This window comes from Mustelus asterias, chromosome 3 (assembly GCF_964213995.1).
Source record: "Mustelus asterias chromosome 3, sMusAst1.hap1.1, whole genome shotgun sequence".
NCBI lineage: Eukaryota > Metazoa > Chordata > Chondrichthyes > Carcharhiniformes > Triakidae > Mustelus > Mustelus asterias.
In genome coordinates this window covers 13,958,019-13,984,990 of record NC_135803.1, presented here as the reverse complement: position 1 = coordinate 13,984,990, position 26,972 = coordinate 13,958,019, and the positions used below count along the sequence as shown (strand labels likewise).

The following is a 26,972-nucleotide window of genomic DNA, read 5'->3' as shown; positions in this document are numbered from 1 at the left end:
TAGAATGTGGTGGATTGCCTCGGCTGCTGTGGAGGAATTTGCCACAAGTGTCAAAATTACCACAGAATCCCTACAGAGCAGAAGGAGGCCATTCTGCCCATCGAGTTTGCACTGACTCTCCAAAAAAACACCAGCCCCTCCCCACCCTATATCCCTGAATATTTACCATGTCTAGTCTACCTAACCTAAACACCTTTGGTTACTAAGAAGTAATTTAGCACGGTAAATCCACCTAACCTACACATCTTTGGACTGTGGGAAGAAACCGGAGCACCTGGAGGAAACCCACACAGACACAGGGAGAATGTGCAAGCTCCACACAGTCACTTAAGGCCGGAATCGATCCTGGGTCTCTGGTGCTGTGAGGCAGCAATGCTAACCATTGTGCCGCCCACGTGAGCAAGAGCTTTTGCAGCAGATTGTTGGATGTAGTTTGGCCTGGAGCTTCCTCAGTGAGATGGAACCTTTTAATAAAAATATTTATTTTCCAAGATTCGTAGTTACAGAGCATCAGCCAGGCAGAGAAAAGCCTCAAGGAAGAGATTTGTAATTGTAATAACGTCAAGTTAACACAGAGTGGTAGAGGTATATGGTTGACTGAGTTGCCTTCATCACTTGCTTTCAAAATGTAATCTTAAAGGAGGGGTCAGCTCCTTAAAGGAGAAGCCCAAACTAAACAAAGAAGAGGTGGGAGTAACCTCTTGCATGTTTGTTTGCTTTGTGACTGATGCAAGTTCATTAGTGTCTCAACACCAGGAAACCAGAACATGAGTGGGGAAAGAACTGAATTCCTGTTCTTGTTAAATGGAACAGGCTTTTGGTGCCTGTTTCACATTAAAAACTTTCCAGTTAGTCTGCTCCAAACCACTCTGTCCTGTACGGCTCCAGATGGGTGGAAGCACTATGTTAAAGCCTTCAATTCCAGATGTTCCTTGATGCTAAGATGGCCGTAGACTGATGTTACTGGCATATGGAAGCAGGCAGTCTCCTCTGTATTTGCAGATAGATCTCCAGCACCGGTGACACGGAAAGGATGCTTCGCTGTAGAGTAAAGAGTGGAGATAAACATTTTTATTTGCGCCTCAGAATCCATCCTTTTTAAGAATTTAGTTCATCATATTGGAGAAACCTACCTCAGAAGACACATAGTGACAACCAAACATGGTTGCCAACTCCATGTGGCTGGCCAAGACTTGCATTCAGTTGCAATAGGGTGAAGGTTAGTGGAGTGCTCTCTTTTAAAAACACAGGTGAGGGCATGCATTCCAATCGAATATTAATGTCAGCTGTGAGGATGGTTAACACATGAACACAAGAGGCAGGAGCAGACAATACATCCCACTGAGCCTGTGCTAATCTTCCAATACAATTATGGCTAATCAAAAGTTTTCAAAGTTTATTCATAATCATAAGTAAGCTTACATTAACACTGCAATGAAGTTACTGTGAAAATCCTCTAGTTGCCACACTCTGGCAGCCTGTCCGGGTACACTGAGGGAGAATTTAGCATGGCCAATGCACCTAACCAGCAGGCCATGCTAAATTCTCCCTCAGTGTACCCGAACAGGCACCAGAGTGTGGCGACTAGGGCATTTGTAAGCCTACCTATGACACTAATAAATACATTTATGGGAAATAGTATTCTGTTCCCTACTGCCTTAGATAGTGGGAAATATCATTTCTTTTATAATGGTTGTTAAGCTTTCAAGTTAAAAGGTTGTCTTCTGTAGAAAGTGTGTTTATTTTGTTGGCAGCAGAAGAGGGGAAGTATCGCCTGAAGTGAATGGAGTGGGGGGGGAGGGAAAGTTTGTAGACAGCTGTTCCTCAGGGAGGTGATGGAAAAGTCATCGGTCAAACTAGGATGAGGGATTTTATTTTTATTAATTGAAGCTTTTTTTTCCCATCAACAAACAAAACAAAAAAAAATACTTTGAAGTCCGGCCACCGGATACAAACTGGAAACACAGCGCCACTGTGCCCAGAAGGAATGTAAGTCAATGATTTTTAGGCCATCTGTTAATCACGAAACATTTTCAAATATTGGAAGTTTGTTACAAAGCATCTTGCCAGATAAATGGGACAAAAGAATTGTCTTTTCTTTGGAACAGTTGTGATATTTTCCTTTGTTTTAATTCTGTCAACGCATGACTGTTCTTCCGGAGAAATTATTCCCATGACCTCACCGTCCAAAAAAAAAGGCAATTGAGTTAGGATGTTTATTTTCCGCTCAGTGTTGTTCTCCAGCCTGTTCAGTGTGGGTTGGTTGCACGGCCCACAAACCTTTAACCTTCTCATTTGGTTCCTTACAGGGCCAGCCGGTTGACCAGAGTGGTCTTTATGCCCAACAGGTTCGACCTGCCCAGCTTCCTCAGTACCCTGCTATGCAGCAGGCACAGGTAGGCACTCCAGGGCGAGGATCTGGCAGATGGAGTATAACGTTGACAAGTGTGAGGTTATCCACTTTGGAAGGAATAATAGTAAAATGGACTATTATTTAAATGGTGAAAAATTACAACATGCTATGTGCAGAGGGACCTGGGGGTCCTTGTGCATGAATCGCAAAAACTCCGTTTGCAGGTGCAGCAGGTGATCAAGAAGGCAAATGGAATGTTGGCCTTTATCGCGAAGGGGATGGAGTATAAAAGCAGGGAGGTCTTGCTGCAATTGTACAAGGTACTGGTGAGGCCGCAACTAGAGTACTGTGTTCAATTTTGGTCGCTTTATTTGCAGAAGGATATATTGGCCTTGGAGGGAGTACAGAGAAGGTTCACCAGGTTGATACCGGAGATGAGGGGGTTAGCTTATGAGGAGAGATTAAGTAGATTGGGCCTGTACTCGTTGGAGTTTAGAAGGCTGAGGGGAGATCTTATAGAGACATATAAGATAATGAAGGAGCTAGACAGGGTAGAGGCAGAGAGATTTTTTCCACTTAGAAAGGAAACAAGAACTAGAGGACACAGCCTCAAAATAAGGGGGAGTCAGTTTAGGACAGAGTTGAGGAGGAACTTCTTCTCTCAGAGGGTTGTGAATCTCTGGAATTCTCTGCCCATTGAAGCAGTGGAAGCTACCTCGTTAAATATGTTTAAGTCACAGGTAGATAGATTTCTGATCAATAAGGGAATTAAGGGTTATGGGGAGCGGGCGGGTAAGTGGAACTAAACCACTATCAGATCAGCCATGATCTTATTGAATGGCGGGGCAGGCTCGAGGGGCTAGATGGCCTACTCCTGCTCTTATTTCTTATGTTCTTATGTTCTTATGTTCCACGAACCTGAATTAGCATACTATCCAGGGAGCGTCAAAGTCACCTATTTTCTATAGAAAACCCCTGCAGCGCAGAAGGAGGCCATTCTGCCCATCGAGTCTGTGCCAACTTTCTGACAGAGCATCCCACCTAGGCCCTTTCCCTGTAGCTCCACGCACTTGACCCACTAATCACCCTAGCCGACACATCTTGGGACACTAAGAGACAAGGGCGGCATGGTGGCACAGTGGTCCGCACTGCTACCTCCCAGCGCCAGGGACCCAGGTTCAATTCCAGCCTTGGGCATCTGTCTGTGTGGAGTTTGCACATTCTACCCATGTCTGCGTGGGTTTCCTCCAGGTGCTCCGGTTTCCTCCCACAGTCCAAAGATGTGCGGGTTAGCTGGATTGGCCATGCTAAATTGCCCCTTAGTGATCATAGGTGTATAGGTCAGGAGGGTTAGCCATTGGTAAATTGCCCCTTAGTGTCAGGGGGATTAGCGGGGTAAATATGTGGGTTTACGGGGATAGGGCCTGGGTGGGATTGTCGTCGGTGAGGCTCAATGGGCCGAATGGCCCCCTACTGCACTGTCGGAATTCTATGATTCCGTAAGAACAAAGAACAATACAGCACAGGAACAGGCCCTTCGGCCCTCCAAGCCCGCGCCGCTCCCTGGTCCAAACTAGACCATTCTTTTGTATCCCTCCATTCCCACTCCGTTCATGTGGCTATCTAGATAAGTCTTAAACGTTCCCAGTGTGTCCGCCTCCACCACCTTGCCCGGCAGCGCATTCCAGGCCCCCACCACCCTCTGTGTAAAATACGTCCTTCTGGTATCCGTGTTAAATTTTGCCCTAACCATCTCTGCATGCCATTAAACTGAAGTGATGCTGAATTTTATTTCACAGATTATTAAGGAGAAGCAGCAGTTTATCAAACAATCTTTGTGCGATTTAAAAGCTATTTCTGGTTCTGAATCTGCAAAATTCCCATTCTGATGGGAATAGCACTATATTATTTTACACTGCTTTGAGCAAGAGTTTTAATAAAAGGAAATGGAAACGGTATGGAATGTTGGTTCTCACATATCTGTGAGACCCACGCAAAATGTCGACAACAGGGTCTGCTTCTTGTTCCAAACATTGACAGGCAATAAAGATCGTAAATAACACAGGTCAGGAATTACAACAGCTTTTTCCTCCTGTTTTCTCTCTGTCTGTTTTTTCCTTCTCTCCTTCCCCTCCTCTCTCCGCCTCCACTGGGCTGTCTGGTCTTTGTCTTGCATTCTCTGCTTTCCCCCTCCAGGATGGGAGGAACCAAAACTCCAGTCTCTCCCGGTTGTTAAAACCCGTTCATTCCTTTCTGTCTTTTGGATCCCTCGAATTCCTTTAGGGAGAAAATAGGAGGTAGTCATGAAAAAAAATCAGCCAGAACCCTCAGTCCTGATAACTATCTGTCAAACACCACTGTGAAGTGTGCATATTCAGGGGAGGCGATGGCCGAGTGGTATTATCGCTAGACTATTAAACCAGAAACTCAGCTAATGTTCTGGGGACCTGGGTTCGAATCCCGCCACGGCAGGTGGTGGAATTTGAACTCAATAAAAAATATCTGGAATTCAGAATGTACTGATGACCATGAAACCATTGTCGATTGTCGGAAAAACCCATCTGATTCACTAACGTCCTTTAGGGAAGGAAATCTGCTGTCCTTCCCTGGTCTGGCCTACATGTGACTCCAAAGCCACAGTAATGTGGTTGACTCTCAACTGCCTTCTGAAATGGCCGAGCAAGCCATTCAGTTCTCATTACCACTTTCTCAAGGGCAACTAGGGATGGATAATGAATGCTGACCAGCCCGCAAAAGAATAAAAAAGTTGTGAGCCTGGTGATGTGGTTCTTTCTTTTTTAAAATTCATTCCTGGGATGTGTGCATGGTTAGTCAGGCCAGCATTTTGGCCTATTCCCCTTGCAACTGAGTGGCTCAGGTGGCCATTTTAGAGGATGCAATCACTCTGGGTCTGGAGTCACAAATTTTCCAGACCGGATAATAGAACATAGAACATAGAAAGCCACAGCACAAACAGGCCCTTCGGCCCACAAGTTGCGCCGATCACATCCCCACCTCTAGGCCTATCTATAGCCCTCAATCCCATTAAATCCCATGTACTCATCCAGAAGTCTCTTAAAAGACCCCAACGAGTTTGCCTCCACCACCACCGACGTCAGCCGATTCCACTCACCCACCACCCTCTGAGTGAAAAACTTACCCCTGACATCTCCTCTGTACCTACCCCCCAGCACCTTAAACCTGTGTCCTCTCGTAGCAACCATTTCAGCCCTTGGAAATAGCCTCTGAGAGTCTACCCTATCCAGACCTCTCAACATCTTGTAAACCTCTATCAGGTCACCTCTCATCCTTCGTCTCTCCAGGGAGAAGAGACCAAGCTCCCTCAACCTATCCTCATAAGGCATGCCCCCCAATCCAGGCAACATCCTTGTAAATCTCCTCTGCACCCTTTCAATGGCTTCAACATCTTTCCTGTAATGAGGTGACCAGAACTGCGCGCAGTACTCCAAGTGGGGTCTAACCAGGGTTCTATAAAGCTGCAGCATTATCTCCCGACTCCTAAACTCAATCCCTCGATTAATGAAGGCCAGTACGCCGTACGCCTTCTTGACCGCATCCTCCACCTGCGAGGCCGATTTAAGAGTCCTATGGACCCGGACCCCAAGGTCCTTCTGATCCTCTACACTGCTAAGAATGGTACCCTTCATATTATACTGCTGCTTCATCCCATTGGATCTGCCAAAATGGATCACCACACACTTATCCGGGTTGAAGTCCATCTGCCACTTCTCCGCCCAGTCTTGCATTCTATCTATGTCTCGCTGCAACTTCTGACATCCCTCCAAACTATCCACAACACCACCTACCTTGGTGTCGTCAGCAAACTTACCAACCCATCCCTCCACTTCCTCATCCAGGTCATTTATGAAAATGACAAACAGCAAGGGTCCCAGAACAGATCCCTGGGGCACTCCACTGGTCACTGACCTCCATGCAGAGAAAGACCCCTCCACAGCCACTCTCTGCCTTCTGCAGGCAAGCCAGTTCTGGATAATGATGGAATGTTTCCTTCCTAAAGGACACCAGTGAGGACGTCATCAAAATCATTTGGGTTATCTGGTGGTTTCATGGTCACCATTACTGGTACTAGCTTTTTTAAATTCCAGGTTTATTAAATTAATTGAATTCAACTTCTATGCTAGGATTTGAATTTGCACCTCTGGATCATTACAGAATCCATAGATTCCGACAGTGCAGAAGGAGGCCATTCGGCCTATCGGGTCTGCACCGACCACAATCCCACCCAGGCCCTACCCCCTTAACCTCATGCTTTTACCGTAGATATTCCCCCTGACACTTATGGGGCAATTTAGCATGACCAATCCACCTAACTCACACATCTTTGGACTGTGGGAGGAAACCAAAGCTGCCGGAGGTAACCCACGCAGACACGGGGAGAATGCGTAAACTCCATACAGACAGTGACCCATGCCGGGAATCGAACCCGGGTGCCTGGCGCTGTGAGGCAGTGGTGCTAACCACTGTGCCACCAGTTCCGAGCCTCTGGATTATAAATCCAGTAACAACTGTGCTTCCAAAGCCCACACAGTGCACTGTCCGTTCAGCTGAATAGTGTCCATGACTCACTGCCTTGATTCTTACATGTGCAAGGCTCCTTGGGTGAGGGCGCAGGTTGGGGGTGGCCCGCAACTCCTCAATGTTTCAGAGAAGGGGAGGGGGGAATCTTTTTTTAAATTCATTCATTCATTCATGGGACATGGGCATTGCTGGCTAAGCCAGCATTTATTGCCCATCTCATGTTGACCTTGAGAAGGTGGTGGTGACAACTGAGTGGCTTGCTAGGCCGTTTCAGAGGGCAGTTGAGAGTCAACCACATTGCTGTAGCTCTGGAGTCACATGTAGGAGCCACTTTCTTGAATCACTGCAGTACACGTGCTGTGGGTTGACCCACAATGCCACTAGGGAGGGAATTCCAGGATTTTGACCCAGCGACTGTGAAAGAACGGGCGATATATTTCCAAGTCAGGATGGTGAGTGTCTTTGAGGGGAACTTGGAGGAATGAAGAGCAAGTTTGTTTCTGTGGCCCGTTTAATGGACAATCCTTCACAGGGCTACGTGACCAGGGTGGAACCAATGGAGCGTGCAAACCTGGGCCTATTGGGAGCGAGGGCATGCACCCCCTGGGCTGAGAGGCTGCAGTTGGAGTCAGGGCATTGTTAGGAGTAGACCTGTATAGCTGTGCTATTAAACACTCCATTGCATAAAGTTCTTTTCAATCAATAAATCCTTTAGTTTGTTACTTGCTAATTGAGTCGCCTCGAGTTATTACAGTTTGGCCACATTAAAAGCTGCCCTTGCGTCTTTTGACTTGAATTGTCTAAGCCTTGTGTTGGAGTGAATGTCTGCCCTTATCCTTTGTGTAGGCTCTGCCACATGGATACACAGCGTACAGTACTCAGATGCCTTTGCAACAGCAGGCTGGAAATGGCATGCTGTCGCCCAACTACAGTGCCAGGCCATACCAGGCTGCTCACTCCAGCCCAGCTCTCGTTGACCGGATAAGGCAAATGCAGCAGCAGCCCAGTGGCTATATTCACCAGCAAGCCTCCCCCTACCCACCGAACCTTCAGGGCACTCAACGGTAAGTGGCCTGAAATGATCAATTAGTGCTGTTGTTTCGGGAACAAATCCACCGTTCCCCACGGCAACATGGAAATGAAGCGCGTCTGACTGACTGTTACCTTCCTGAAGTTAATCAGCATTCCTGTGATTCATTTCATGATTTTCTTCCCCTGCACTCCCCCATTTGCCTCGTACACTTGGTGATGAATCTGATCTCGGCTTCACCATCCAGGACTTTGCTGATGTTGTCCTTAAACAAGCTGTTGAAAGAAACGTGGGAATAAGAGGAGGCCATTCTGCCCCTTCAGCCTGATCCAGCGTTCAGTCAGATCATTGGCTGACCTGTATCGTAAGTCCATCTGCCCGCCTTGGTTTTGTCATCTTTGGCCAAACAAAACAAAACCTCTCAGTAGCAGGTACAGGACAATGGCTTCTGCTGACTGTCACTATTCCTTCCCCTCTCTCCCTTCCTTCTCACGTGAGGAACCTTTGTGATTGAAACCAGGGATGTCACAGGTAGGACTCAATTGTCAATTGGATTGCAGCTTCAGTAGAGAGTAGCATGCTCCAATCACCCCACTTTAGCGAGTTGCACCTCATATAAATCGCAATTTATATAGACACACAATGGCCATTTAAAGGAAGGTGAAAATTGTCACCTACGTTGACGCATCCTTAGTTACCTTTCAAAGAACAGCAATGCAGATGGACATTCTGCTATTTTGCTCAGTTTTGTGGTAAATTGGTGCTGTTTGGCTTGCTCAATGCTGATTGGTTAACTCTGTAACGCCTAATATTAGGGTAACCATTCCTCTGGTGGCTGTGTATAGAAAGCTAAGAAAACTGATGAGATCGATAGTTTTACATTCCACCTGCTTTTATTCTTAGTCATAATCATAGAGGTTTACAGCATGGAAACAGGCCCTTCAGCCCAACTTGTCCATGCCGCCCTTTTTTTAACCACTAAGCTAGTCCTAATTGCCCACATTTGGCCCATAACCCATCCTAACCATGTAACTGAGTAAACGCTTTTTAAAAGTCAAAATTGTACCCGCCCCTACTACTGCCTCCGGCAGTTCGTTCCAGATGCTCACCACCCTCTGAGTGAAAAAATTGCCCCTCTGGACCCTTTTGTGTCTCTCCCCTCTCACCTTAAACCTATGCCCTCTAGTTTTAGACTCCCCTGCCATTGGGAAAGGATGTTGACTGTCTAGCTGATCTATGCCCCTCATTATTTTATAGACCTCTATAAGACCCCTAAGTCTCCTACGCTCCAGGGAAAAGAGTCCCAGCCTATACAGCCTCTCCTTATAGCTCAATTGTATCCTTTGTTGAAGTCAATTAACGGGGTGAAAAATTGGCATTCCACTCAATCTCATGGGTTTCCTACCCTGAAAGTTAGGCTAAAATTACACCGTGTAGCAGCCAAACCAGCTTGTTGTGCATTCACAGATATGGAAACATAGAAAACAGAAGCAGGAGTAGGCCATTCAGCCTTTCAAGGCTGCTCTGCTGTTCATTTTGATCATGGCTGATCATTAAATTCAATATCCTGATCCCACCTTCCCCCCCTACATCCCATAGAAAGATAGAAACTAGAAGCTCGAGCTCCAGTGAGGTGAATGGGTATGGACCCCGTTCATCCATTTGCACTGACCTGCGGACTGTGGTAGAATGTACCAAGTAGTTCTGCGCTCCGATCGTTTGTTGCAATGCATGCATTAATCATCGGATCTGTGTTATTTTCTGGTGTAGGCTCACCCACCAACCTTTGCAGCAGAGCACTTTGATGGCAACGGGACTTGATCACATGACATCAGGCTCCCATGCAAACCTTGGCTCAGTCCAACTCTCACAGGAGCAGATGAGGCAACGGCAGCAACAGCTTCGACAGCAGCGTCTCCTACAGGTGGGAATTGGTCTTGTGCCAGGCTCGACCCTGCGTTCCCAGCTCAGTTAGTGCAAGCGAGTTGAAAGTCTTGCTGCGTTAGCATTGCAAACCTGTCCGGATGAAACAAAACCATTCATTCATCGTAAAACCTAGAACATTTCTCTCAACTAAATAATAAAGAAACATTGTCATCTTTTGATAATATGGCAACCCAAACTGCGTGTCCTACTCTTATAAGTGTGGTCTTACAAAAGTATGATGTGGAGATGCCGGCGTTGGACTGGGGTGAACACAGTAAGAAGTCTCACAACACCAGGTTAAAGACCAACAGGTTTATTTGGTAGCAAATACCATTTGCTACCAAATAAACCTGTTGGACTTTAACCTGGTGTTGTGAGACTTCTTACTACTTACAAAAGTACGTCAGAGGGTGAGCATAACCTCCTTACTTTTCAATTCTACCCCTCTAGAAATAAAGCCTACTGTTTACTTTGCCTTGCTAACTTGAGTGCCACTTTTAGTGATTGGGGAGGTGGTGGTATTGTCACTGGATTAATAATCCAGAGACTCAGGGAAATGCTTTGTGGATTCGGGTTTGAATCCCACCACGGCAGATGGTGAAATTTGAATTCAATACATAATCTGGAATTATAAGCCTAATGATGACCATGAAACCATTTGTCAATTTTTGTAAAAACCTATCTAGTTCACTAAGACGATAAGATATAGGAGCAGAATTAGGCCATTTGACCTATCAAGTCTGTTCCGCCATTCAATTATGGCTCATATGATCCTCCTCCCCATTCTCCTGTCTTCTCCCCATAACCCTTGATCCCCTTATTGATCAAGAACCTATCTATCTCTGTCTTCAATGACCTGACCTCCACAGTCCTCTGTGGCAATGACTTCCACAGATTCACCACCCTCTGGCTGAAGAAATTCCTCCTCATCTCAGTTTTAAAAGAGCGTCTCTTCACTCTGAGGTTGTGCCCTCGAGCTCTAGTCTCTCCTACTAGTGGAAACATCCTCTCCATGTCCACTCTATCTAGGCCTCTCAGTATTCTGTATGTTTCAATTAGATCCCCCCCCACCCAACATTCTTCTAAACTCCATCAAAAATAGACCCTAATATATATATTTTATACTTATATATATATATATATATAGGCACTAATGTCCTTTAGGGAAGTAAATCTGCCATCCTTATCTGGCCTGGCCTACATGTGACTCCAGAGTCAGAGCAATGTGGTTGATTTTTAAATGTTGTCTGAAAGGGCTTACCAGGCCACTCAATTCAAGGGTAATTAGAGATGGACAATAAATGCTGGCCCCACCAGCGACACCCACATCCCATGAATGAATAAAAAAAGTATCTTCTCAATGATTTTAAAAATCTCCAAATGTCATCATGTATATTTTACTGCGAGTGATCTTATTTCACAGGTTCACACCATTCCAAGAAGTAATTAGTAACATATTTGGCAAGTGATTTTTTTACATTTCAAAACAGTATCACGTGCCCCATTTTAATCAAATTTACCCAATGGAACGCACCCACCTGATTTGGAAATATATCCCCGTTCCTTCATAGAATCATACAGCGCAGAAGAATCCCTGCGGCCCATCGAGTCTGCACTGACACATTAGAAACACCTGAACTCCTAACTAGTCCCATTTACCAGCATTGGGCCCATAGCCTTGAATTTTTATGATGTGCCAAGTGCTCATCCAGATACTTAAAGGATATTGTCACTGGGTCAAAGTCCTGGGACTCCCTCCCTAACAGCACTGTGGGTGTACCTGCACCACATGGACTGCAGCAGTTCAAGAAAGCGACTCACCACCACTTTCTCAAGGGCAACTAGATTTGTAAAATAAAATAAGAAACTTTGAAAAGCTCTATAGTTATTGGGGATTTGATTTGATTTGATTTATTATTGTCACATGTATTAGTATAGAGTGAAAAGTATTATTTCTTGCACACTATACAGACAAAACATACCGTTCATAGAGAAGGAAAGGAGGGAGTGCACAATGTAATGTTACAGTCATAGCTAGGGTGTAGAGAAAGATCAACTTAATGCAAGGTAGGTTCATACTGAAGTCTGATGGCAGCAGGGAAGAAACTGTTCTTGAGTCTGTTGGTACATGACCTCAGGCTTTTGTATCTTTTTCCCGATGGAAGAAGGTGGAAGAGAGTATGTCCGGGGCGCGTGGGGTCCTTGATTATGCTGGCTGCTTTTCCAAGCGTAGACAGAGTCAATGGATGGGAGGCTGGTTTGCGCGATGGATTGGGTTACGTTCACGACCCTTTGTAGTTTCTTGCAATCTTGGTCAGAGCAGGAACAGGAGCAGGAAATGTATGTGGGTCTAAGTAGATATTCTCTTATAGAGCCAGGCACTGCAAGATGGGCCAAATGGCCTCCCATGGTGTCAAATTCTTCAACTCTGGCACCCAAAATAAAGCAATATTTTATCCTTTCTGGTTCCAGATGCAGCAACAACAGCAACAACAACAACAGCAGAGTCAGCAAGCACTAGGAATACAAGCAGCACAGTCACAGCAAGCACTGGTGAGTGGATGCTTAAATATTTCTGTAAATAAGTTCCTCATGTCCTCAGGTGAAAGAAAGATTTGGATGGAAATGTACTTGCTGTGTTACCCCATTTGATTTATCAATTGCCACTACGTTCTTTGGTGATATGATGGAGATTGTCTCAATCACTTGACAAATTATGTTGTCAAATTATGTTACAGTTAGATAAAACATTGGGTACGCCACATTTGGAATACTGTGTCCAATTCTGGACACTACACTCCCAGAAGGATGCGGAGCCTTTGGAAAGAGTACAGAAAAGGTTTACCAGGATGTTGCCTGGTATAGAGGGCATTAGCTATGAGGTGAGATTGAATAAACTGGGATTGTTCTCCCTGGAAAGACGGAGGCTAGACAGGCATAGATAGGGTCAACAGTTGGAAGCAGTTGGAAGGGCAAAAATGCCAATTACAAGGGGGCACAAGTTCAAGGTAAGGAGGGATAAGTTCAGTAGAGATGTGAGGGGAAAGTGTTTTACACAGAGGGTGGTGGGCCTGGAATGCACTGCCAAGTGAGGTGGTTGAGGCAGACCCGTTAGTGGCATTTATGACTTATCTGGATAGACACATGATCAGGTGGGGAATAGAGGGATACAGGCGGTTGGTATAGGTAGGACAGCATGATCGGCACAGGCTTGGTGGGCTGAAGAGCCTGTTCCTGTGCTGCAATGTTCTTCGTTCTCTTTGTTCTTTGTACATTCAAGTACTGCATATTCTGTTCAAGAGCTGTCTATAGACTGTACTGCAATGTGCACAGAGTTATATCTACGACGCAAACCAGTCACTCTGTACAGTACGCCTCACTTATACCATCTCTTCTTATCCTGGACAGCTGCCTATATTGGGTAAATGGCTGTTAACATTTGCCATTACGATAAACATCAATTTACTTCCACAGTGGCAAGTGTGCCAACTGTTATGGACGCTTCAAGTAGCTGTTCTTCCCTCTCTTTCTTTTGTCCCATCACATCATCCAGTCATGGGACACCTTCCAGGTCTGCCTTAACGTGAAGATGTTGCAAGCTTTTTTGTTACAGATCCCAGGGGTGAGAGAGTGGACTCTGCCCATTTTACTGCTTCACCACAAGCATATGTTCACAAACTGTCAAACAGAAAACTCTTCCATTGGGAGAGAAGCTTGCATGTTTCCCCCCCCCCCCTCACATGAATTCTCAGTGCCAATCAGGAACACAGGCTGAAACCCAGCACCACTGCAATTAGCTTTCTATTTACCCTTTGCTTCTGAGGAAAACCCGGGTCACATGGGCATTTCTTGGAATCTGATTATGTAATAATCAGGAAACCAATTAGCATTCTTTCAGAATACTGCTCAGTTCACTTTGGTCTTGAATGGAATTCACACAAAAAAAGAAAGACTTTTCCTACAGCACATGGATCATCACAATTATATCATTTGCAAAATAATTTTAGAGTGCATTGAGGGCCAGGATGCATAAATAATGAGGACAGGTTACATTCCTTTGAGTTCAGAAAATTGAGGGGTAATCAGATTGAGGTTTTTATATTAAAGTAATTGAAAGGCAAAACACACCATTCAGAGAGTACATAGAGGAGAAGCAAAGGAGAGGTGCATAATATAAGTGTTACAGTCATAGCTAGGGTATAGAGAAAGATCAGCTTTTTTCAGATAAAGCTCGGCACAACATCATGGGCCGAAGGGCCTGTTCTGTGCTGTACTGTACTGTTCTATGTCTATATAAAATAGGTCCATTCAAAAGTCTGATGGCAGCAGGAAAGAAGCTGTTCTTGAGTCTGTTGGTATGTAATCTCAAACTTTTGTATCTTTTTCTCAACGGAAGAAGGTGGAAGAGAGTATGTCCAGGTTGCGTGGGGTCCTTGATTATGCTGACTGCTTTGCCGAGGTAAGGAAGTGTAGACAGGTCAATGGATGGGAGGCTGGTTTGCGTGATGGATTGGGCTACGTTCACGATCTTTTGTAGTTTCTTGCGGTCTTGGGCAGAGCTGGAGCCATGCCAAGCTGTGATACAACCAGCGTCTGTCAAAATTGATGAGAGTCATAGTGGACATGCCAAATTTCCTCAGCTTCCTGAGAAAGTAGAGTGGTAGGAATCTGGAGTTTCCTGCCCCAAAGGTCAGTGGACACTGAGGGTCAGCTGAAATTTTCCGGATTGGGATTGGTGGATTTTTGTTCAGTAAGGGTAAGTAAAGATGTTGGGTTAAGCCAGATGAATGAAGCTGAGGTACAGATTAGCTGTGATGTATCCAAATAGTGGAGAGGGCTCCAGGACCTGAGTGGCCAGCTCCGTTTCCTGTATGTTCATGTGCCTCGCAATGTGAGGTTATGGTATCAATTCACATCTTTGTGCTCCATAGTACCATGCGCCAGACATATGGCAAGATTTCATTCTATTTACGAGGCAGCCTACTGTGACTCTAACTCAATACAACCATAACAACATGCGTTTATACAACAGCTTATTAAAGCAGAACGTCCCATGCTGCGTCACAGAGGCACGTTCAGGTTCAAATGCATGCTGAACCATAGAATTAGATATCAGGAGCTGCTGAGCAAACGTTTGATTAAAGTGGTGGATTTTTAAGAAGGGCCTTAAAGTCAGAGTTGACTGCGTTGAGACAGATTTGAGGGGATTTCAGAGGATGGAACATGTTTGCCATTCGTAGGACAAAGGGACAGGGGTGAAACGCAAGAAAAATACAAAACAAATGAACCATTTTGCTTTCCCATGGGAAATCTCCAAGTTAAATACCAGTTGGTGTGAAGCTTAAATGCTCGCTACGTAATGCACTTTGGCTACCTTCTACTGAATTACTGAGTGGGTGGGAGTTTATGGCCTCATTCGGGCGAGACCGGAAATTCCCGCCCGAAGTCAACAGAGATTTCCATTGTTGAGCTCTCGCCCACCCCTATTCCATGGCAGGCAAGGTTGATAGAGTTCCAGCCAATGTTTCAGTGGCATGTTTACCACAATAACTGTCAAAACTCATTGTCATAGAAACCCTACAGTGCGGAAGGAGGCCATTCGGCCCATCAAGCCTACACCGACAACAATCTCACCCAGACCCTATTCCCATAACCACACATATTTATCCTCTAACCTACACGTCCCAAGGCACTAAGGGGCAATTTAGCATGCACCTAACCCGCACATCTTTGGAGTGGGGGAGGAAACCGGAGCACCCGGAGGAAACCCACGCAGACACGGAGAGAACGTGCAAACTCCACACAGACAGTGACCTAAGCTAAGAATCAAACCCAGGTCCCTGGTGTTGTGAGACAGCAGTGCTAACACTGTGTCACCATGCCGCCCATTGTGCAAAGAGTTATTGGAAAGAATAGTTGGAAGACTCTCTTTAATTTGAGCGTTATTATTTCTCCAAATTTAGGTCTAATCCATGCTTTATGGCATGGGATGTTTCAGAAGGAAATCATGGGCGGGATTTTCCAGCCCGTTCTCTCCAGCGGGATCTTATGGTTCCGCTGATGGTGACCCCACCACCCCAACTGTGAGTTCTCCGATGGCGAGGAATACAAATAACGGGAAACCCCGTTGACAATGGCAGGACCAGAAGCTCTCGCCAGCGGCCAAAGCCTCTTCGGCCGTGAAACATATCGTAGGGAATGTGCAAAATCCCACCCCATTTCTTTTAGATACAGTTTTCACTTTTATGCAATACTACTTCCCTCTGAAATCCCCTCAAAACCATCTGTCTCCCCGCATTCCACTTCCACTTTGAAGCCCTTCTTAAAAACCATGATGTGGAGATGCCGGCATTGGACTGGGGTGGACACAGTAAGATGTCTCACAACACCAGGTTAAAGTCCAACAAGTTTATTTGGGGGGGTGGCCACTCACCTGATGAAGGAGCAACACTCTGAAAGCTCGTGCTACCAAGTAAACCTATTGGACTTTAAACTGGTGTTGTGAGACTTCTTACTCTTCTTAAAAAACCCACCACTTTAAACTTTAAACCTTCGGGCAGCCACTCCTAAGATCTAATTCTATGGCTCAACTATCTGAAAATCTCTCATTAAGTCTATCCTTGGCTGCATTTAAGCTACAGTTAATGGTCTCAGTCCAACAGCTGCTATTCAGGTTCCCCCCCCCCCCCCCCCCCCCCACCCTCTCCCGCGACTTGTCAAAGACCTTCTATTATTGGTGTGGAGATGCCAGGGTTGGACTTGGGTGGGCACAGTAATAAATCTCACCACACCAGGTTGAAGTCCAACAGGTTTATTTGGCAGCACAAGCTTTCGGGCAGCGCTCCGACTTTAACCCGACATTGTGAAACTCTTTTACTATTCCGTTATTGGGGCAGTGCCAGAAACCCCAGTGGAAATTATTGCTGCAGGAAATATGTTCCAGGGCAATAGGAAATGTGTTGTTATTTCAACAGAGATAGAAAACATGTCAAAACCTCAACATGCCTGGAATATCTGTGTCCAGATGAGCAGAAAGTCCATGACCTGGGATTTGACAGATCCCAGTTTACAAACCTGCGGCTTACAAGACTCAACGTTTACCCTGGAGTGGGTAACACGAGGAAATAAAAGCAGAGAAAGAACAGCCAGCTCCAGTCTGTGTCATGTTCATCATGCCTGCTATTCCTCTATTAATTATTGATTTGGGGTGGCACAGTGGTGAGCACTGCTGTCTCACAGCGCCAGGGACCCGGGTTCAATTCCGGCCTTGGGTCACTGTCTGCATGGAGTCTGCACGTTCTCCTCGTGTCTGCGTGGGTTTCCTCCGGGTGCTCCGGTTTCCTCACACATTCCAAAGATGTGCGGGTTAGGTGGATTGGTCATGCTAAATTGCCCCTAGAGTCGTCAGGGGATTAGCAGGGTAAATATGTGGGGTTACAGAAATAGGGCCTGGGTGGGATTGTGGTCGGTGCAGAATCGATGGGCCGAATGGCCTCCTTCTACAATGTAGGGATTCTATGACTCTATGACTCGCAGCCCTCATACGTTCCCTCAAATCACAATCTATGGGCAGGATTTTCTGGCCCTTCACGTCGGTGGGACATTCCGGTCTTGCCCAAGTCAAAACCTCTCCCTCCTCATGGCAGGCTCCCTAACTGCAGGGCAGGCAAGCCACATGCAAAAGCCTGTTGACTTTGGCAGGACCAGCAGATCCTGATCCAGCCCAGCAGTCAATGGCAGGGGGGTGAGGGGGGATTTATGTGGGTTGGGGGCTGGAAAACCTTGGCCTATTATTCTAGAACTAGGGGTCACTGTTTAGAAATAAGGGGTTGCCCATTTAAGATGCAGCTGAGGAGAAATGTTTTCTCGGAGGGTTGAGAGTCTCTGGAACTCTCTTCCTCAAAAGGCGGAGGAAGTAGAATCTTTGAATTTTTTTAAGGCAGAGCTGGATAGATTTTTGATGAACAAGAGGATGAAAGATTATCGGGGGTCGGCAGGAAGGTGAGGTTGTAGTTACAATCGGAACAGCCATGATCTTATTGAACAGCGGAGCTCAATGGGTGAGGTGCAGAGAAAAGTCAGCCTAGACTATGTTTTGTCTGGGATGGGACCATGCCTCTGCAGGCCTGGCATGAAGTTCTGACTCAGTGCATTGGAATGCTGCCAAAGAGATTATCAATAACCCCATATATGACCATCTCAAGTACGTTCCATGTATTCTCTGGAATTGGACTTGAACCCATGCCTCCGAGGGGATAGTGCTACCACTCAGCCTCGGTTGGCACAGAAGTCTCAAGATGACTATCAGGAATAGTTACGCTCGTTTGTCTTTGGTCCATGCAGAACTGTATTCAAAAGGAGTGAGTTACATCACCATCCGCACTGAGGTTAAATAGCTCAATGCAGATTAGGGATTGAACTCTGGGCCTTTCCAGATTAGTGTAGCTCAGTTTAAATGAAAACGTTTTTCAAAGTTTATTTATTAGTCACAAGTAAGGCTTACATTAATACTGCAATGAAGTTACTGTGAAATTCCCCTGTGTTGCCACACTCCGGCGCCTGTTCAAGTCAATACACCTAACCAGCACGTCTTTCAGAATGTGGGAGGAAACCAGAGCAGACATGGGGAGAACGTGCAAATTCCACACAGACAGTGACCCAAGCCAGGAATCGGACCTGTGTCCCTGGCGCTGTGAAGCAGCAGTGCTAACCACTGTGCTACCGTGCCGCCCATGGTTTTTCTAGGCTTATTGAATGGCTGATTGGTATAACATTGGAGAACATTAGATAATTACTTGAACAGAAACAATGTGCAGGGATACGGGGAAAGGCAGGGAGAATGGCATTGAGCCATTGGAAGGCCGGTGCAGACACGATGGGCCAAATGGCCTCCTTCTGCACTATAACAATTCTGTGATTCTATGGTGCAGTGCCCAGTACTGTAGAGCAATAGGTTGAGGCTTTGCCTTAATTTTCCCAGGCCTGGAGAAAGCCTGATCAAATGTATGCTGTCAGAGTGCCAAAAGCCATGTTCTTCCTCTTGGGGGTCCATCGTAAATAGTTGAGAAAGTCAACATTGGGGCTAGTATACCCATCATTAGCAGCACTCCAATGCACTTATCCAGAACCTAAAGTCAGGTTTACAGAAGGGGAAACAAGGTGTGAAGGTGTTTGGGCAGGGACTGGGGGGTGGGGGGTTGGTGCAGGTGAGGACAGAAAAACAAGAAGACAGATAAAAAAAGTTCAAGTTAAAAGAGTGCAAACTAACCAATGTCAGCTGCTGAAACACCAAAAAAAACTTAAATTTAGTTCCGCTATTTAAAATATATAAGCCACCTGCAAAGAGGGAACATTTCTTAATTTTTTTGAAGAGAAAGTTGGGCGGAGAGGTTCAAGAAATTGGGGCTCTTCCTTGTAGAGCAGCGAAGCTTAAGGAGAGACGTATTCAAGATCTAGAAGAAGTTAGGCAGAATAAATAAGGCAGGACTCTTTCAGGTGGCTGAAGAGTCAGTCACAAAGACTTGAGGTTAACGGCAAAAGAACCCGGGTGAGCACTGCTGCCTCGCAGTCCCAGGGACCCGGGTTCAATTACGGCCTTGGGTCACTGTCTGTGTGGAGTTTGCACGTTCTCCCCATGTCTGCGTGGGTTTCCCCCGGGTGCTCCGGTTTCCTCCCACAGTCCAAAAATGTGCGGGTTAGGTGGATTGGCTATGCTAAATTGCCTCTCAGTGTCAAGGGGATTAGCAGGGTAAATATGTGGGGTTATTGGGATAGGGCCTAGGTGGGAATGTTGTTGGTGCAGACTCAATGGGCCGAATGGCCTCCTTCTGCACTGTTGGGATTCTGTGATTCCAGATGAAGATTTTATTTTTTAATTGCACTGCTGAACAAGGGTGGTGGGAGTCGTTTCGAAAGGGAATCGGAAAAAGACACAACGAGGATTAATATTTACAAGGTTATGGGGAAAGAGAGGAGCAATGGAACTAATTGGATAGCTTTCAAAATGGGCTGAATGGCCTCTTGGATCTAAGACTAGTATCATAAGTAATTTGTGTTAGGGGCCTTGTACAGTTTCAATCCTTTGCAGCAAGATTCCTTGGCTCTGTCTCATCTTGTGAGTGCCCAGATTCTCAATGTTCACTTTTTATTTTTCCATCCTGGAAAATCTGAGTTTATTTACAGCACAAATCTGCCCACATTTAATGGTCTGGTTGGGATTAAACTGAAGACGCTTTCATAAACGTATGGAAAGTATTGTATAGATTCTTCCCTTCCTCCTAGATAGGGAAAAGGGACTTGATTGGTTAAGGAGCCAGCAACTATAAGACTGAGAGAATGAAAACTGAATTTTTCCTGAACCAATAATAATGAACTTGAATTATTGATAAGCTTCAGGTTTTATACTCATCTCTTCTCATCTGCAGTGGTTTGTGTTGCTTTTGACACTGACTGAAGGAGGTAGGGAGAGTTTGGTGTTAGTGAGTGAGCTGACCTGACCTTCGGCCCAACCGGTCCATGCCGGCCATGGTGCCCTCCCAGCGAGTCCCAATTGCCCGTGTTTGGCCCATATCCCTCTAATCCTTTCCCATGTACTTATCCCAATGCTTTTTAAATGTTGCTATTGTACCTGTCTCAACCACTTTCTCTGGCAGTTCGTTCCATACACGTACCACCCTCTACGTGAAGAAGTTGCCCCTCGGGTCCTTTTTAAATCTTTCCCCTCTCACCTTAAACCTATGCCCTCTAGTTTTCAATTCCCCTACCCTGGGAAATAGACTAGGTGCGTTCATCCTATCTCTGCCCCTCCTGATTTTATACACCTCAATAAGGTCACTCTTTATTCTCTGACATTCCAAGGAATAAAGTCCTAGCCTGGCCAACTTCTCCCTATGACTCAGGCCCACTAGTCCTGGCAACATCCTCGTAAAACATCTTTGCACTCTTTCCAGTTTATCAGTGTCTTTCCCATAACAGGGTGACTGAAGTTCTTTAACAAAATGTTGGGCCAGAATTTGCAGGCACAATCAATGCTGAAGCTTCATGTTCACGCCCTTATTAATGTGCAATGTCAACATAAGGTGTAAATCATTGCAAGTAGCTGAATGATTTGTGTCAGTCCATCGTTAGCCCCATGAAAACAGCAGCTCCTCCTCAACCTCCCCGTGTGCTCTGAGAATTTGTTAAAATAACATGTTAATTACCCACTAAACTCATTGCTGAAAGTTAGTGCTGCTACGTTACAGCGTAAGTACCTTTTTAACTGTCGGAGCTAAAAAGATATTCGGACACGGTGTTCGCGAGTGATGGACCCTTTATTGCCTTCTTATCAATAAGGAGAGAACTGAAGAATTCCTAAGGCTTCTTCAGTCTGCTCTGCTCAATTGTGTACAGTCAGCCTTTTTTATAGGGCATTTCTTACAGCTTCTACTAAAGATAATTGTTTCTAGTCACGCACACCGGTAAATTATTTACTTATGAGACAAAGAGTTAGGATGGAGACAATACCTGTTTAATCGTGTCCCATCTGTAATGTCGTAAGCTTTAGTGGTAGATGGATGGAATGTCCGTTGAGTCAATGGTCACTGATAGTCAATGATCATGTCATTATTACATTTTCGGTGCTGTAAGCAAGGACAGTCAGCTGTGTCCTGTTGATAGATATAGTGAACCATCCCCTTTGTCTGTGCTGACTATTTCATGTATATGCAGAGACAGCCAGTCTACAATGAGGGTGCTGCTGCTGATGTGCTAATTTTCCTGGCCCCCTGGCTGACCCCCTGCTGAGCTCAGTTCTCCTCTCCCACAAAATGGAGGAGACATTTGTTCTTGGAATGCCAATCACACTCTCCAGCTGTGAAAGAGACAAATGTAACCGTGGGGATTCACTCCCTCAGGTAGAAAATTGCTTGTAGAGATTTAAAATTTTACCTTTCTACGTTACTTGGGAGGGGGGGGGGTAAATTTCTATCTTCAAAGGGGTCTATATCAATTCAAGATTTTGTGTTGTTACACAAGTTAAAGCATAAAGACAAGATTGATAATAAATAAAAACAAAATACTGGAAAATCTCAGCAGGTCTGGCAGCATCTGTAAAATAGAGTTGTGGGGGGGAGAAATCATCCCATCCCACCCACCACGGGAATCATAGCGGGCAGGGTGGCGGACCATGCAAAGGTCCGATGACCTTGGGCGGGATTTTCCGGTTTTGGGACAAGCGTGGCCAGAAAATCCCGCCCAACTTTCTCAGAGCTGAAGAGTTGTAGAGGCACACAGTGCAGAAAAGGCCCTCCGGCCCATCGAGTCTGTACCAACAATAATTACCACTAAAGTCGCACCAATCCCATTTCTCAGCACTTGTCCCATATCCTTGAATGTTATCATGTTTCGAGAGGTGCCAAAGATGAACCATCTTTGGACCTCCACTGGAATACTCTCCCTTTTTTCCTTCAGTTTTTGCTTTCTCTCTCAATTCCTACAAAGTATTATTCCAATCTGCCACTCATTCTTGTTGTATGAACCCATTTCTCTAGGCCCTAACATTTGCCTTGTTTTCTGTCTTGCCTCTGCATGATTTTTGTAATTTAGATGTATTCTTTGAATTCTATTGTTTTCTTCATGAATTCTTCATGCTTTGGAAAGAGAAAACAAAAAATATTATCCCAAGTGTACTCAATTGTGTACTAGGTAATATTTGAGCAGTTAAGATGTCCACTCAATGTAACTGCTCGATTCTACTTGTGTTTGCACCCATTTCCCACCCGACTGACGCAATGTGAATGCCCTGGAAGTGTCTTTGACCCTGTGGGAGGGGAGGTGAAGAACAACAAGGTGAAAAATTACCAGCAACGCTTAGGGGATAGAAGTGACATTTGTGTGGCACCTTGACTCAATGAAAATGATCCGCTCGGGTAGATAAACTCTTAACCTTCATCCATGCACAGGCAGATCTCCACAGTTGTAATAGTTAAGGGATTGAGCAATGAACAGATGAAGTGTTGATAATGTGTTTCCTTTTTCCTCATCCCAGTTTTCCAGACAGGGAATGCAGCAGACTCAACAGCAGCAACAGACAGCAGCGCTGGTTCGACAGTTGCAAAAGCAGCTCTCCAGTAGGTACCGAATTCAAATGAGATTTCAAATGCTGGATAACTATTCCGTCAAACACCAAGCTGCATTTTGCGTGTATTCGTGACAAAGAGGAAACAAAAAAATATGCAACAAAAAGTTTTGGAGATGACCAGTAGGTCAGTAGAAATCACTCAGAAACCCAATGAAATGCAACACTCATTTGGCACCAAAGCAGTCCCTCAGCCTTCAACGCAATTCATAACGCTGGCAAGAGGGTGGTGAGTGTCTGGAACAAGCTGCCAGAGGTAGTAGTAGAGGCGGGTATAATTTTATCTTTTAAAAAGCATTTAGCTACATGGGTACGATGGGTATAGAGGGATATGGGCCAAATGCGGGCAATTGGGATGAGCTTAGGGGTTTAAAAAAAAAAGGGCGGCATGGACAAGTTGGGCTGAAGGGCCTGTTTCCATGCTGTAAACCTCTATGACTCTAAGCTGCGCAGCAGCCATGCACATTGGAAACTAGATTCTAAATGTATGTCACACCCTGGGCAAAATGTGAAATGTACTCAGCTTGAATCAACAGAGCTTTGCCAGTCATCTCCAGTTTTAGTACTCGAGTTTCCCAAGTAGTTTTCTCACACCCGCCACACACTCCCCCCCCCCCCGCCCCCTCCCAAACCACCGGCTTCCCTTTCCTCATCCCCCTCTCTCTTCCCTTTCCCATAAGACCACAGGCGTTCGATTCCCGGCTTGTGTTGCATTTCATTGGTTTTCTTAATGATTTCTAGACACTAATTGCCAACTGCTCCTGTGTGTACCACCCACCTCTGCAGGTCACCCCGACACTGGTGTCTGCATCACTACTGCCAGTTAAGGATGTGTTTGCTAACACACCCCAAGTCCATAAATGTTTCCCCTTCAAGTATTTATCCAATTTCACTTTGAAAGTTACCGTTTCATCGACTTCTACAACCGCTCCACATCATAAAAACTGGCTGCATAAAATAAATTTCTCATCTCCCTTGGCTCTATTATCAATTATCTCGATTGTGTTCCCTGGTCTGTGCGGAGTCTGCACGTTCTCCCCATGTCTGTGTGGGTTTCCTCCAGGTGCTCCGGTTTCCTCCCACAGTCCGAAAGATGTGTTGGTTAGGGTGCATTGGCCGGGCTAATTTCTTCCTCAGTGTACCCGAATAGGCGCCGGAGTGTGGATTTTCACAGTAACTTCATTGCAGTGTTAATGTAAGCCTGATTGTGGCTCTATAAATAAACTTAAACTTGACCATAAGATGTAGGAGCAGAGGAAACCATTCGGCCCATTGAGTCTGCTCTGCTATTCAGTGAGATCATGACTGATCTGATATGATAATCATTAACCCCATCTACAATCCTTGATTTCCCTTTCTTTACCTCTGACCATACTGCAGTCTAAATCTTTTGTTAAGGTTATTATCTTTTTAAAAATTTATTTATTAGTCACAAGTTGGCTTACATTAAAACTTCAATGAAGTTACTGTGAAAATCGCCGAGTCGCCACACTCCAGCGCCTGTTCAGGTACACTGAGCGAGAATTTAGCATGGCCAATGCACCTAACCAGCACGTATAGAATCCTACAGTACAGAAGGAGGCCATTCGGCCCATCGAGTTTGCACTGACCACAATCCCACCCAGGTCCTATCCCCATAACCCCATGCATTTACCCTAGCTAGTTCCCCTGACACTAAGGGACAACTTAACATGGCCAATCCACCTAACCCCGCACATCTTTGGACTGTGGGAGGAAACTGGAGCACTCGGAGGAAACCCACGCAGACACGGGGAGAACGTGCAAACTCCACACAGAGAGTGACCAAGCCGTGAATCGAACCTGGGTCCTTGGCGCTGTGAGGCAGCAGTGCTCACCACCGTGCCACCGTGTCGCTCCTTGTAATTTACTCTCACGGGTTCTCTCTCTCGCTGTCTTTCTCCAGTAGAAATGTCATGTACTGTTGTGCTCAACTCTTTACCATTTGACAAATTGCTGATTTGCTGACAGTGCCTGGCCTTTTTCTCTTCTGTGCCTAACCAATTGTGATGCTTGTGCAACCTTGACCCTCTTCCAGGTAATCAGCCACAACAACCCTCGAACCCATACAACCATCCACCCCATTACTGAACCTTGGAACGAAGCACAGACCAGACTGTCCCTGGAGAACAATGAAGACCAATGTACCTGAACCAAGCTCCCTGTGGGGGTTTTTTTTTGTTAACCGTTCGTCCTGACATTCTTTTTCTTTCGTTATTATTTTTATGTGGGTTTTTTTTTTGAAACATTATTTTGACACATGCTTCCCCCCCCCTCCCCCCCACTGTGATGTAGCCGATGTGAATACATAATGTAAAGTGAGAGTAGATTATTTTATTTAAAAAAGCAAAAGAAATTGAAGTTTTACAATGAGACGTGTTTCTTGGATCTTGTAGGTCCTGTAAAAAAAAAAGCTGCTGGAATTTTTTCTCTTTTTGTTTCTGTTTTTTGCTAAAAGTCATTTTGGTGCTTTTAGCTGATCTACAACGACGGAATGTTCTAGTATAAATGGAATTTATTTATTTGTTCGCAAAGTCTCCCTTATGATGCACTGGACCAAGATAATGGTTTATATGAATGAATTTGACTCGGACGAAGAAAGACTGTCGACGGAAGTGTGGCCGCAGATGCTTTGCGCTTTTCAATGGCTTGAATCTCTTAAATATATGTGGCAAAGCTGTTCATTTAAACTGTCAATTTTGCCTAGATTTGTAATTTTACATGAGCACTTTTTAAGAAGAAGAAGAGAAGTTTGTTAAATAATAAAACTATTTTTCCCCTATGATAATAATGATATTATTGTCCGGTACCTCTGAGCAGCTCTGTTGTGTGTGGTTGAGTTTGGTATTTATATGTTACGTTCAGACTGATGAGCTACGGTGATGGATAGAGATGATGGTTGCAACTCGAAATCTAATAAACCAACAATTAACATCGGAGCAAACGGCTTCTTGCCTTGTGTGGTTGACGTCTTTGTTCGTTTATTTTCGCCCATGCGGAGGCTTTGGGGTAAATTTTCCAACCCCGCCCACTGTGGGGATCGTCACTGGTGGGACAGACAATTTAACGGACCGTTTAAAGGTCCCTTGACTTCAGGCGGGGCTTTCTGGTCGCTGGGTGGGCGAGACTGGAACATCCTGCCCCTTTGTGAGGCATGAGATGAGGTAGGTACATGCTTAGGGTAGAACAAGCTCTCCACCACTATGTGTTTTCGCCACCTGATATCTGGGTCTATTGTAGATTAATCAAACGGAGGTTGATTGCTGAGGTTCATCAACAACTCAGTTATTGTTGTATCATCATATTTATTCCTTGGAACATAGGAGAATGAGGGGGGTGACCTTATTCATTGAAGAATCATAGAATCCCTACAGTGCAGAAGGAGGCCATTCAGCCTATTGAGCCTGCACTGACCACAATCCCACCCAGGCCCTATTCCCGTAACCCCACATATTTACCCTGCTAATCCCCTGACATTAGGGTTATTTAGCATGGCCAATCAACCCAACCTGCACATCTTTGGACTGTGGGAGGAAATCAGAGCACCCAGAGGAAACCCACGCAGACATGGGGAGAATGTGCAAACTCCGCACAGACAGTGACCTGAGGCCAGAATTGAATCCAGGTCCCTGGCGCTGTAAGGCAGCAGTGCTAACCACTGTGCCGCCATGAGGTGTATAAAATCATGAGGTGCATAGATAGGTTGAACACACATAGTCTGTTTTCTCAGGGAAGGAGAATTGAAAACTAGAGGGCATGGGTTTAAGGTGAGAGGGGAATGATTTAAAAGGGACCCGAGGAGCAACTTCTTCATGGAGAGGGTGGTGTGTAAATGGAATGAGCTGCCAGAGAAAGTGGTTGAGGCAGGTTCAATAGCAACATTTAAAAAATATTTGGATAAATACATGGATGGAAAAGGATTCGAGGGATATGGTCCAAACGCGGGCATTGGGACTAGCTGGGAGGGC

General features: G+C 45.4%; 1 protein-coding gene across 1 annotated transcript in view; it reads left to right on the top strand.

Annotated features, from left to right (window-relative positions):
- LOC144487108 (mediator of RNA polymerase II transcription subunit 12-like protein) overlaps positions 1-25,805 on the top strand; it is a 596,823-nt gene extending 571,018 nt beyond the window's left edge. Inside the window, 6 exon segments of the mRNA XM_078205170.1 lie at positions 2,310-2,396; positions 7,760-7,977; positions 9,714-9,867; positions 12,342-12,422; positions 22,897-22,978; positions 25,043-25,805. Of these exon segments, the coding sequence (XP_078061296.1) occupies positions 2,310-2,396; positions 7,760-7,977; positions 9,714-9,867; positions 12,342-12,422; positions 22,897-22,978; positions 25,043-25,095 (675 nt within the window). The 3' untranslated portion in view covers positions 25,096-25,805.
- The last annotated feature ends 1,167 nt before the right edge of the window (positions 25,806-26,972 follow it).